Source organism: Typopeltis vanoorti, chromosome 20, assembly GCF_054136105.1.
Source record: "Typopeltis vanoorti isolate ZY-2024b chromosome 20, IOZ_Tvanoo_1.0, whole genome shotgun sequence".
NCBI classification, from domain to species: domain Eukaryota; kingdom Metazoa; phylum Arthropoda; class Arachnida; order Uropygi; family Thelyphonidae; genus Typopeltis; species Typopeltis vanoorti.
This window is the reverse complement of record NC_143568.1, coordinates 16,545,461-16,560,129: the sequence shown is the minus strand read 5'-3', so window position 1 is coordinate 16,560,129 and position 14,669 is coordinate 16,545,461. Positions and strand designations below refer to the sequence as shown.

The following is a 14,669-nucleotide window of genomic DNA, read 5'->3' as shown; positions in this document are numbered from 1 at the left end:
TTTGAAACAAACACCTCACTCTAACACGATTCAATAACAAATGAAGTTAAGGACCAACCAGGCGAAACTTCCTATCTCAGCAATGCAATCAGTTTTCGTGACCTCCAAGCTGTCAACAACGCCATGCGCCTACATTGGTAATGCAGTTGAATTTAAAGTGTAGATAGCGCGCGCTGTTCAAAATACATATTGAAACGTAATAATTGTTTTGAAAAAATTTCGTTTCAAATAATCAAGATTTTTATGATGTTTACCGAAAACATTAATATATTTTAAAACACCATAGGAAAATGTCTTGGCTTGGGCCCCCAAAAGCTTGAGACCCGTAGGCACGTGCTTCATTGCCTTCATATGGAATTCTCCACTGACTATATGACTTGTGCACTGTACAAAATATGTGATAAATTGGAATCTGAATTGAACCTCAAGTGAAAAATCGTACTATTATCTTTTAAATTGTATGTAATTATATTAAATTGTATGTATTATATAAATACGTGTAGTATATGTATTATATAGACTGTATGTATAATTAAATTGCATGTATATGTACATAATTTATTTGACAGATAATAAAGTATTATTTGACATCGAAAAAAATAGCAGTAGTAGTAATAGTGGTAGTAGTAGTAGTAATAGCAACAATAGTAGTAGTATTGTACGGGCCCTTCCATACAGTCCAATGACTCATCGCGGGGAAACCAACTATCCACAGAATCTGTCATACCACTCCTTGAACACATTTTTAGACAAAGCGGTGAGTACCAACTCTGGCAATCAATTCTATTAATTCACAATTCTCCAAAAGAAAAATCTAATTCTCATGGCATTGCTAACCACACACCCTTACCAAATTTCTAGGGATGATCTTGTTCTTCCTCTAACCAAGCGATGAAACATTTCCCACAACTGAAATTTCTAAAATATTTCATCCTTTTCGTATAGCAACCAACTTTTCAAACCACAAACCCTCAATCGATCCTCTTAGGAAGCATTCCACAGACAACACACTATCTTGGACATTCGCCTCTTCGTCCACTCCACTATTTCCTCATCACCAAGAAACCTAGAAGACCAGAACTGAACACATTTGTCCCGAGGCCATCTTATTAAGACTCTATAAAGAAGAATAATAACCTCCATATCTCTGCTTGTTTTTGTGATATTCATTTACCAATTAATCATGTGAGTTAACCTGGATACTTTAGCAATATGCCCTCTAAACTACAACTGTCTATCTACTAGTACTAACCCCAAATCCCTAAGTTCATAAATTTCCGGGAATACAGATCCCTCTATGTCAGTGTTTCTGAACCGTCTTTCATTTGTGCGCCATTTTGTTTTAATATGATTTTTTGTTGCGTCCCCCACCTTTCCCCTTGCAATTCTTGTATTAAGACACTGAAAAAAACCCATAAAACGTTAGCAAAACAGAAAAACAAACTAAGAATTAATTAAAAATTTTAAATATTCATAAAATTTAAATCGCTAACGCCTTTTATTCCCTAATAGGGAGTAGGCGAGGCCTTTATACGCTATCTAGCTTTTGGAGACTGAGTGGGCAGTTCAATCTCCACCGGTAGCCAATCAGAGATAGCTGTCCCATTCTATCACTAATTATAGCAGCCGCCGATAAAGAGGCTGGCAAACAAGTGCTGCCATCTCTTGGTACCTAACCCTAAAAAGATATGTCACTGTCTGAAATAATGTGGGTACTACGGTCGATTTTCTTGGGTTTACGGGACGAAAAACCCGAGTTTTCGGGAGGAAAACGCGCTTGCCTGTGCCAGAGATCGACTAACTCGGGAACCGGTCGAAGATAGGCTTAGAAAAAGTTCCTCCAGTCAGCGACTAGACTAGAACCTAGATCTAACTTCAAGCGGCCAAGAGCAGAGGACGCAAGCGCCAATTCCACTGAACTTTTTTTTTTTTTTATAAAAATTTAAATATGTCATCAAATCTTTCGAAAATTGTATAGATCTCGCATCAGTGCACACACCGTTGCATCTTATCTGCTTTTCGGAAACATTTGCGATTTCATCATGGGAAGTCTCGAGTTTCGTGGAAGTGTTTCTGAAAGTATAAATAAGGTTTGAAATATCAAAACGGCAGTAACACTGTAAAAGTGATCGAAAGTGAGAAAATGATGGACAGCGTTATTTTTCTCCTGTTCGCAACGACTGTGAAACATGGCATAAAAACAATCATTTCTAGTATAGAGAAATGGATACTTTTTAATTTGAAGTAAGCAGGCATATGATGATTGTGAAGCGTCGACGTCAACAAATTCAAGTTCACAGATTATCACTCCGAAAGTAAAATCAAGAAAGTTTGCAGCACAATATTTAGATTTTAGTTTTACAAAGACTGAAGTAAATGATGAAGGAAGACAACTGGGTGTTATTTGTTCCAAAATTTTGGCTTTTGATAGCATGAAAAATAAAAAATCGAAGGGCGTACATTGCGCCCTTCGATTGGAATAGGCGTAAATTCGATTCTCGTCGCGACGGGAGGAATCTTTATCTGGACGATTTCAATCGAAGGTGAGTTAGCCGATCTCATACGGATGGGGAGCAGGGTTTCTTCTCCCGGAAACTCGGGTTTTTCATCCCGCATACAGAAACATCGGCCCTTCAGAACACACGCAATTTACAGACAAAAAATACTAGGTGTAGTGGAGGTGGGCGGTAGATGGCGTTGATGGAGATGCTTCGTAGTAGAGGTTCTGTGTATTGGTTGAGACAGTTGTAGGTGTCCTCCCGCGATGAGTCTTCGGACTCCTTGGAGGTATCAGGAATAATAATAATAAACTTAAGAGACATTTGGAAACACTTCATAAGGAGTATGTTAACAAACCTCGAAAGGTCTTTGCTGCTAAACTGAAATGTTATGAAAATCAAAATTCTAGCATTAAAAAAATTTGTCTGTACATGAAAAAGCTTTACTAGCTTCTTACAAAGTTGCATATAAAATAGCTAGGTGCAAAAAGCCCCTCACTCTCGGAAAATACTTAATTCTGCTAGCTGATATTGATACTGTGGAAAATATGTTTGGAGAAAGTTTTACTAATCATCTACAGTGCCTACCTCTATCGAATGATACTGTTCGTCAGCGAATTGGTGATACATGTGAAGATGTGCAACAACATTTGAAGAAACTTTGTGAGCAATTATTCTCAATTCTTGACGAAGCAACGGATAGCAAGAAGAATTGTCATGTAATTGGTTATGCCCGATTTTGTGATGTATTATCAGTAGTTGGAAAGTTATTGTTTTGTAAACCAACTGTAAGAAGAGCCACAACACCTAAATTGTTCAAAAGATTCGACGATTTTAGAAGCAGGACAAACTTAGTGGCGAAAAATTGTTTTGGAATTTGCACTGATTGTGCTCGAGTTATATATGCAAGACTTAAAAGTTTACAAGCCCTTGTGAGGAAAAAATCCCCACAATGTATTTTGACACATGGCATGATTCATAGAGAAGCTTTTGCTGCAAAGGAAATGAGTCCTGGTTTAAACAATGTGCTAACAACGCTGAACTTTGCCAGGTCTGGCTTGAGAGGAACATTCAGCATTACCATTTTACTGCCAGAGAAGATGGTTATCATTGAGAAAATGTTTAGAATGATTTTACGAATTAAGAGATCAATCAGCAATCTTCCTGGAAGAAGAAAATCATGAAGGAGCAGAGAAGTTTAGAGACCACTTATTTGTGATGAAATTAAGCCACTTTAAGGACATATTCAAGAAACTAAATATATTAAACCTGCAACTCCAAGGAAAAAATAAGAATACTTTAGAAATGAGTGACAAAGTTAATGTTTTTTTAATAAAAAACTAGAGTTATGGAACAAAAAGGTAAAGCAACAAATATTAGTCTATAAATGCGGATGAATTTATCAGAACCTAGGCACCAAAGTTTTATTTGCAACTATTGAATGATTTATCAGTGTTGACGTTGACTATTAGAAACTATTTTATAACTCGACAACATAATGGCAATATACCAGTGGGTAATTTCAAATTACCCCTGAAGGATTCTCAATTGAAGAAGAGGAACAATTTATAGACTTTGCATCAAGCGGCGAAATCAAAATACAATTTGCATCTAAATCGCTGTTTGAATTATGGTCTGGTGTTGATGATGAATTTTCGGCTTTAAAATCAACGGTTTTTGCACTTTTGCCATTCCAACATCTTAAATTTGTGAAATCGTGTTTCCACCAGTGGATGCCTTTAAAACAAAATATAGATCTCAGTTATATATAGAAATAGAATGTTAAAAAAAAAAAATCCGCTAACGCCTTTTTTTGTTAAACTATAGTGAGTAGGTGAGGCCATTTTAGCTCTATCTAACTTTGGAGACTGAATGGGCAGTTCAATCTCCACTGTTAGTTAATCAGAAATAGCTGGCCCGAGGCTATCACTAATTAATCGGTATGCAATGAAGAAAGCCTCTAGCAAGTGCCGCTATCTTGTGGTCCCTAACCCTAACATAATATTTTTAATGTCTGAATAGTGTGTGTTCGACGGCCTATTTTCTTGAGTTCACGGTACAAAAAACCCGAGTTTCTGGGAAAAAAATCCAGCTAGCCCGTACCAGAGAACGACTAACTCAGAAACTGGTCAAGAAATGGCTTAGAAAATGTTCCTTTAGTCCGCGACCAGATTCGAAAGTCTTTCGTCATGAGTGCAAAAGCGACTTCTACTAAGCTACTAAAATAGAACTAACGGTGTCAATTTCTCATGTATCACCATCCTATGAAAAGTTTTGCTCCACAACACAGGCCCAAGGAAGCCGTTAATTTTTAGATTCATTGTTATTGTTGAGTTTTAATTAGTTGCTCGATATTTTTTGCAATATTGATATGTTCCCATAAGCGTAACTAATTTATTCAATACAGTGGATTTAGAAAAAAATAAAAAATAAGCTAACCCCTTTTTATTTCCTTATAGGGAGTAGGCCAGGCCGTTTAGCCCTATCTAACTTTTATATATTTTATTAGTGGATTTTATATATTTTATTATTTTATTTTCAGAGGGTATTTTATGTTGTTGTCTTTATATTGTTTTTGTGTCAGTAAAGAGTTTCATGAAATGTTTTTGAATCGTAAAATGTAAACGATTTAAATCAATAAATCGTTTAAATTTTTCCTTTGATTTCCACTTTCTTCGCTCCCCTTAGATATTTCGTCGCCTAAAAGGGGCGCATCCTATAGGTTGAGAATCAATGCTCTATGTGGAATACACATCGTAATTTTTCTGTCCCTATATACACAAATTTCAGTACTTTTAACAAAACTACCAAAATACTAATTGGTCTATAATTTGCTGCAGAGACTTAGATCTTCCTTTATGCAAAGGAATTATTGTCTACTCCTCCTCCCACTCGTTTGAGACTTTTTCAAATATGACTCAATTAAATAACATAGTCAAAGGGATCTTCAGCTCCTCCGCACGTTTCACAAAACTCTCGTTGACATCTTACCTAGTCCCACTGATGTATTTTCAATACATCCGTGGATTCTGCAATATACTAAGTACCTCCAGTTTATCAACCTCTGTTTCCACGTCAATTATTCAACATACAATATTTTCACTTGAATGATATACCCTTGCATTATGGTCACTCATTAGCTCAAAAATTTCATCTGCCACTGTTATCTCTCTTCCAAGTGCATTCATTAAAGTTATCAATCTACAATCATTCCTTCTACAAAAATGTAATTTGGGAATTACTTTTGCCTGCACGGCTAATCTGTTCTAATAATCTGATTTCGCCTTCGTTACAATACTGGTCCTTGCTAGCTGCCTTCTTCACTGTGTACCGATTAATTAGTGATAACCTTGGGCCAGGAAACTCTTATTGGCTTCCATTGGAGATTGAACTGCCCACTGTCTCCAAAAGTTAGATAGGGCTTAAACGTCCTCGCTTTCTCCTATGCTGGAAAAAAAAGGCGTTAGCTGATTAAAGAGAGAGAGAGAGAGAGAGAGAGAGAGAGAGAGAGAGAGAGAGAGAGAGAGAGAGCCTATGTAGCTCAGTAAAAGTGGCGTTTGCACTTTACAGCGCTTGACTGCACGACAAATGATTTTGGTTCGAATCAAGTCACCGACTAGAGGAACATTTTCTAAGCCTTTTTTCGACCGGTTCCTATTAATCGATCTCTGGCAGAGGCAAGCCCATAGAACTCACACTATTTTCAGACATTAGAAATATTGTGCTAGGTTTAGGACCACGAGATGGCAGCCTTTGCTAGCCACCTTCTTCACCATGTATCGGATAATTAGTGATAACTTTGAGCCAGCTATCTCTGATTGGCTACCATTGGAGATTGAATTGTCCAATCAGTCTCCAAAAAATAGATAGGGCTAAAACAGCTTCGCCTACTCCATATGCGGAACCAAAAAGGATTTTTTTTTTCACAATTCTGGTCACCTTTCTTGCCTGTTCCATGTACTGTTCACAAGATAGCAGGTCATTCTTCTCCTTGTATATCGTCCAGATCATTTTATTCTTTTCACTTTTCTACTCCATTTTTACAGCTGTTGCTTAATGATATTACTCATCAATCTAACTCCTACTTGATTCACCCTCCTTACTTTTTGATATTCAATGTTTTCAGTGGAGTCGCTTGCCCATAACAGTTCAGTGTGCTGTTGTGTAGCTCATTCAACCCAAACTACAAAATTCAAGTCAATTTGACCGCATTTTTATCGATTTAGGAAAGTTTTAAGAATGTATAGCACATCTTAATTGGTCCAATGCAATTAATTCTAATTAATTCCAGGATAACTATGAATAATTTAATTTATCGATCAGTTATAACCAAATCTACATAGAGTTGGGAGCAATGGGTTCGTTTTAAAATATATTAGAAAACAATAATGATATTTGGTTGGTATATTTGAATTACCCAAAAGTGTAAATATGTGAAGCATCATTAATAATCCATGTCAAAATAGCAAATGTAAAGGAAAGAATAAGTCTCAGTAGAAATACTTTCATTAATGACAAATGAATTATCAAATATTGACATTGTGGTATGTGTGTCTTCTGCGTTGGTGGATAGAGCGAATAGCATGTAAGCCATGAACAAGTGAATTTATGATGTTCTTTAATGAACTGGATGCAATTCTTGGCATCAGGGACCCCATTATCATCGATCGGGATCTAAATTCCAAACATGCAACTTGCTACAGTAAATTTACCAACGAAAATGGCCGCATCCTTTTCAGTTACACAGGATATAACTCGCTGTTGTGATAAGCGCCACTGAACTAAGTCATTACAGTCCGAATGTCACAGCTAACATCCTTGATATTGGCATTCTACAGAATATTAAATATCAGTACAGCCTCAGAACATTAAATGAACTATCCTGAGATCATAACCTCATTCTACTTCAGCTAGGAAAACAAGAACAAATCTCTCCCACCCACCCACACACTCTTTCATAGCTTGGGAAAAATTATCTAAAAGTGCTTCCGAAATATATTGAGTGTTTCCTATATTAAGATCTAAAGAAGTTCAAATAGCAATAAAAAAAACCTCACAAAAACCAAATCAGTGTAGCTCTTACAGCAGACTCCAAAACCACAGCTGCCCTCAAGCCCAATCGTCTTCCAGAAGACATCATGGACTTAATAAAGAGAAAAACAAAGCAAGAAAAATATATCATAAAACACGTGCTCCTCAAGACAAAAAATCCTTTATAAACTGCATAGTTCAATCAGAAATGCTCTCAACAATCACAGAAACCAACAATGGGAAAGTCAGTTAACATCTATCATCCCTGCTGATCATTCCATCAGGAACTCTTGAGGAATCTCAGAAACAAGACTAGATATTATCCCCTTCTCCAATCAGACCTAGGCCTTGCACATACGGATGCAGAAAAAAAGCAGAAGCCATAGCATGGAGTTTAGAAAAGCAATGTAGACCAACATATGAAAACTTATACATCAACCATATATATACATAGAATTTATCGGTATATCAGATGCACACTAAAACTCTCTGACAAGACTTCCAGCTTGATCATGCCTACTGCACCAGCAGAAATAATTGCCATCATAAAGAATCTTTAGAATACAAAATCTCCTGATCCTGATGGCATTACAAATTGAGGAATTTGTAATGCCATCAAAGTTATCAATTTATTGCCCCGTAGGGATGCATCTTACTAACACAATTAACACAATCCTCAGAATACAATGCTTTCCTTCCTCTTGGAAAGCTGCAGACATAGTTCCATTACATAAACCGGGCAAAAATTCACATCTACCTTAAAATTATCGTTCATTAGCCTGCTTTATAATTTAGGAAAAATTGCTGAAAAAATCGTCCTCTCCAGACTTCAAGATTCAGTAGATAAACTAAAAAGCATTAACAGGAATAATTTGAATCTCGCCAATATCATAGTACAACCGCACAAATACATAGATTGATCATGTATATCACCACAGGATTTAATTGGAAACAACACATTGAAACTCTATTCCTAAACATCGCAAAAGCTTTTGACAAAATTTGGTACTATGGACTGTTATATAAACTCATCATTGCTAACATTCTGTTGAAAATGATACTGCTAATAAAATCATATCTCATGGACAGATCAATGCAAGTGAAGATAAATGAAACTCTTTCAATTTAAGGTCGTATTTTAGCTTGGTTTCCACAAGGATCCTTATTGGCCCTGGTTCCGTCTTCAATCTATATCGCAGATTTCCCGAATAACCCGATGTTGTCCATCATGGCCCTTTTATCAAGTGCCCTCATCAAGTCCCAACTCATCATTGCTAACATTCCGTTGAAAATGATACTGTTAATAAAATCATGTCTCATGGACAGATCAATGCACATGAAGATAAATGGAACTGTTTCAATCAAAGGTCGTATTTTAGCTGGGTTTCCACAAGGATCCTTACTGACCCCGGTGCTATTTTCAATTTATATGGCAGATATCCCGCATAACCCATGTCATCCATCATGGCCCTTTTATCAAGTGCCCTCATCAAGTACCATTTTCAGATTTGCAGATGACACGATTGTATTAGCTAGATCATCTCATCCACACCTTGTAACCAAAAAACATTAAGGAAACCTTCTACAATTAGAAAAATGGTTTGCCGACTGGATATTACAGGTTCACTCTCATAAGAGTGTAGCTGTGCTCTTCACTAAAAGATTTTATTGGCATCTCCCAAAGGGCACATCTTTCTCTTTAATACCAAAATTCCATGGCAATCAGATGCCAAATATCTCGGAGTACTGCTGGACAAAAGACTAAGCTTCAACAGCTTGCACACATATAAGAACATATATGTGCAGTTATGTAAATCCATTGCCAACTCTACCCCCTGATTAACAAAAACAGCAAATTAGACAAAAGAAACAAACTACTTCTGTGTCAGATGGTGATTCGTCCTATAATTACACGCGATTCTCCATCTGGGAGCCATATCTCCAATACTAACATTCTTAAATTGCAACGAGTGCAAAACAAATGTTTACGAATGATTCTAAATGCTCCATTGTTCTCCAGAAACGTTCAGATTCATCGGGACACAAATATCCCATATATCTAATCTTTGTTACTCTCTCTAGCATCAAAGTTCTTGAAAACGACTACATACGCTAATGAACTGATACAGCAATCAGCAAACTACAATGAAAAATACCACTACATACATACTGTATAAGACCTAAAGCCATCTTTATATCAAGTACCTACCCCCATGCCCTCATAGTGCAAGTTAATAGCTCAAAAAGTTTCCCTTCATTGTATCCTAGATATCAAACAAAGGAGAGTATGAATAGCATTTTGCCTCGCCCTATGAAACGATAATGTTCTGCGGTTCTTCGGTTCTGAATTTATGATGACATAATGAAAAAAATTTTTCGAGGAAAGGAAAAGTATAAACAACTGACCAATAATAAACAGCCACTATACAGAAGGGCTAAACCAATGAACTAAGTAAGTTGATCAGGTGATTCATTTGGGCGTGACAGTAATACATGGTTTGATTGATCTAGAAATCATCCCGTAAAATTTGTCGTGCGTGTTATGTGTATTTCTATGGTTTATATGTATTTCGCTTCGTTTTCTAAGAATTTTCTTATGCTTACTGGGACTCAGTACACATTTTTCGCAATAATAGGATACGTAATATCCGATCATTATCGCAATTTTCCACACTTAGGGGAATCCTACATTCATTAGTTTTTTTTTATATTTTATTTTATATTTTATTATCAGCTCTCTTCTGTCTTATCAATAATAGATATCTCACATATGCTAGTATTAACACTTTTTACAATACACAGAAGCATGGGCATCCGCAGAAAATTTTCCAGAGGGAGGCAAAGCTTGAAGACAAATAATTACATCAATACATTTTTATCAAAAAAAAAATAAAATCAAAATCAGCTAACGCCTTTTAGTTACCTTATAGGGACAAGGAGAGGTCGTTATTCAGCAGTATGTAATTTTCAGCCTGGAGTTTATACGCGAATAACCAAATTCGACGAATGGATCAACCAGATTATTGTATTTTAAGAGTGTCCAGTCCTACGATAAAAAGGACTCACTATTGAACAGTTTTATGGAATTATTTAATTATGATTTTTTTCACAAATGGATCCTGAGAGGGGAACAAGTGCCCCGTTTGCCTCTTCTGCGGACGCCAATGCACAGAAGCATTCATTTTTATTCAGGAATAGATAAATATTTACTACCTCTGTTGTTCCCGAAGAGTAGAATAAAAATGTCCCCATACCGTTAATAAAATTTTCCAACCTCAACAGATGGGCTATACTGAACAAGCAAGAAAAACAAGTAGCTCTAGTTATCATTAAATGCAGTAAATAGACATTTATCATTTGTATACCATATATAGGACAATTAGTGTAATTAGAGACAACTCGAATGACACGCCTAATGGAAAAACCCTCTGCTTCTAATGTCTACTTTGTATACATGCGTCGACACAAGAACCAATGACAGCTACTAAATGCTATTGTTTCAGCGCACACTCTGTATCACCTTCTGAGTGGTGTAAAACCCATGAAACGCTAAGAATTTGGCTTGATGTGCCAGCTATACGTCTGTTCAAAAGGCTCAAAGATATTTATGACCGCACAGCAGGACTATTAACGCGAATGTGTTGCAATGTTTAACCATCGAAAAGTGTCCTCTGCAGGAAACAGTAGTATCTGCCTTTAATTTTAGAAATCACGCGCAGCCAGATATATAGACGTATAGATATGCAGTAGGAGCCTGTGTAGCTCAGTGGATGTTGCGTTTGAACACCATGGCGCTTGACTTCAAGAATGAAAACATTGTTTCGAATCTAGTTGTCGACTAGAGGATATTTTTCTAAACTTTTTTCGACCGGTTCATGAGTTAGTTGATCTCCGGCACGGGCAAGCGGGTTTTTTCTCCCAGAAATTCGAGTTTTTCGTCCAGCAAACTCAAGAAAATCGACCGCAGAACCGATATTATTTCAGGCATTAAATATATTGTGTTAGGGTCAGGGACCACGAGATGGCGGCACTTGTTGAGCCGTCTCTCTTCACTGTGTGCCTCTTATTTAGTGATAGCCTTGGGAGAGCTAGCTCTGATTGGCTGCCAGTGGAGATTGAACTGCCCACTCAGTCTCCAAAAGTTTGATAGGGCTAAACGGCCTCGCCTTCTGACTATACGGGAATAAAAAGGCGTTAGCTGATTTTTTTTATTCAGTTGTCTGTTGATGATGATGCAAAGAAGGGGTATATATAGTTTCATGTATACCCCTTCTTAACTGGAATATCTAAATGTTTTGCTACCTCCGACCCCATGATCTGTCATTGCCCAACTGAATGCAGCCACCTTAGTTATGGACAGATCTTCTGATCCAATAACAACACCCAACACTCTCAAACATCGAGTTTTATTATAAGCATATTAAAGCCCATTTTGCTATAAGTAATTATGTCTCAGTAAGAGTATGAATTTATTTCCTCACTACCATGTGATCTTTCGTCCTACCAATATATGTCTCTGAACTAGATATACATCCCAATAATAATGGCTGGACTTGCACTTATTGTATTACTCTGCTGAACCATGGCTTCCACATCTTCACTGGAAATCATTCTCCCTTGGCATAACGACAAGCAGTTTTACATGTTCCCTATCTGCCTGATTCTCAATTAGGTTACCTGAAAAGAATTGCCGTCTTCCCGACTAATCTTGTTAGTTGCAAATCGTCTGTAGTTACTAGCAGTACCCCATCCTATGTTCTGTCTACTCTATTCTCTCTAAAAATGCTAAACACATCACATTCTATCCTTGTAACTGCTTCATCTGCTGTTAACCAAGTCTGATTACTGCCTTTAATTTTTGGTGTGGTTTCACTTACCGAAGCGATAGACCCATCCCCCTTATTCCTGATGCATGTAACATTAGTATATTAAAACTAGCTTCCCCATTTTTTTGTTCATTCACTTTTTAAGTGCCTCAACACATATTCATTTCCATTCACCCTTGATTCTTTAGTTTACCTCAGATTATGCTTTCATAATCTCGGTGAACACATTTATCTAGTCATAACTCCGATTCCATTTAAGTGCAATCAATATGCATTGTGCAAATCTTTCCGTTTATAAAACTGAGGCCATAGATCCACAAACTATACATCAATCCTTCTGAAGAACATACTTGTTCATTCATTAGCTCTCACCTTCTTTCATACAGTATTTTTCACCTCTCTGGTCATTGGTTTCAGCCAAACCAATCAATTTCTTCACCCTCCATTTCTGAATTCTAATAGTATCAGTAATATTATTAATTTTCGCACTAGGGAAAACAAGCTTTTGTAGTGCTTTCGTGCCGTATTCCCCTTAATAGAGAAATATTCCTAAAATTAACTTCTTATGCTCTTTCTGTCGTTTATACTTTCAATTTTCATTTCGACTTTGGGCTCCTTGCTTTGGTATCTCAGTCCTTCAGAGTAGAAAGTTCGCGCTTTCTCCTGTGAAGGACTATGATCAAGCATGTAATTTCTTTATTGAGGTCTTCTATCTTCTTCCTAACTCTCCCCACCGTACATTATCACCGATATTTAATTTTCCGTTCTACTATCAGTACTCTCTACTCTAGAATGACACAGTTTGTTATCTCCGAGTTATCACTCAAAATAGTTATTACAATCTAACTCACCAGTTTCCTTCCTCCACTTATCCTTCAACCTTCACGACGATTACATCTGATATATTTAATCTGGACAAAATCATAGAAATTTAGTTCACCCAACAAAGACGTTTTGGTTGCCATTTTTCTGCTATGCTAGGTGCAATACAACAATATATATTTTTAAGGATATATACACATTTTACTTATTTAACTAATGACTAATTAATTCACTTATCTCGCACAGTTATAAAACAAATAAATACAATAAGTTAAGTCAGTGTTATTAGCCCACTCATTCTTTCAAAGTTATATAGGATTAAACGGCCTCGCCTAATCCCTGTAAGGGGATAAAAGGTGTTAACTGATTTTTTCGCATAAATCGCTAAAAATCAGCTAACGCCTTTTATTCCCTTTTAAAGCGTAGGCCAGGCCTTTTAATCCTATCTAGTTTTTGGAGACTGAGTGGGCAGTCCAGTCTCCAGCGGTAACCAATCAGAGGTAGCTTACCCATGACTATCCTATTTATAAACGGCAACCGATGAAGAGAAGGGCAAACAAGTGCTGCCATCTCTTGATGCCTAAGCCTAGCAGGATGTGTCACTGTCTAAAACAATGTAGGTTCTATGGTCGATTTTGTTTTAGTTTACAGGGAGCGAAAAACCTCGCTTGCGTGAGCCAGAGATCGACTAACTCGGGAACCGGTTAAAGAAAGGCTTAGAAAAAGTTCCTCCATTGGTGACTAGACTTGAACTTAAGTCAATCTTCGGCGGTTTAGGGCAGAGGATTCAAGCGCTATTTCCATTGCGGCAGATAGGTTTGTTTTTTTCGTAAAATTTTGAAATTATTACTTATATTTTCTCACCGTTACTAATCGATGACGTTCATCAAATATCCTCGAATCTAATGGGATTAGATATTTTCATCTAATCCATAGCTGTATTTACTTTGGGATTCTCCAATGTCCTGAGAACCTGCAATTCATTCACCTTTGTTCCTACATGTCTCTCTCTCTCTCTCTCTCTCTCTCTCTCTCTCTCTCTCTCTCTCTCTCTCTCTCTCTCACGCATATGTCACAGCATCAATCATCTTCACTTGGATGATATACCCTTTCAATATAGCCACTCTGTAAATCAACTATTTCATCTGCTTCTGTCACCTCATGTCTATCAGCATTCTTCCTATTACTTGCAACAAAACAAAAGTACTCTGTGATTTCATTTCGCCTGGTTGTCTAGTTACTTCTCATAATACGATTTTGTCTTCTGTAATATACTAGTTCTCCTTCTTGCCTGATCCTTATACTGTTTATGAGTGTGACGATCACCTTTCATGAGTGTGCTAGTTATGCTTAATGACATTTCTCACCCATCTGATTCCTCCGTGTTTAACCCTCCTTAATGTAGGTATACAATTTAATATTTCTTCCTCTAGATACACCTTTGAACTCCATACATTACTAACATTCTTCCCTTGTAGAAGTTTTATTATTT

General features: G+C 36.9%; 1 protein-coding gene across 1 annotated transcript; it reads left to right on the top strand.

Annotated features, from left to right (window-relative positions):
- The first annotated feature begins 3,046 nt into the window (after positions 1-3,046).
- LOC150095254 (zinc finger BED domain-containing protein 5-like) lies at positions 3,047-3,682 on the top strand. The gene has a single exon (XM_090410632.1). The coding sequence runs from the start codon at positions 3,047-3,049 to the stop codon at positions 3,680-3,682; it is 636 nt and encodes a 211-aa protein (XP_090266758.1).
- Positions 3,683-14,669: the final 10,987 nt, after the last annotated feature.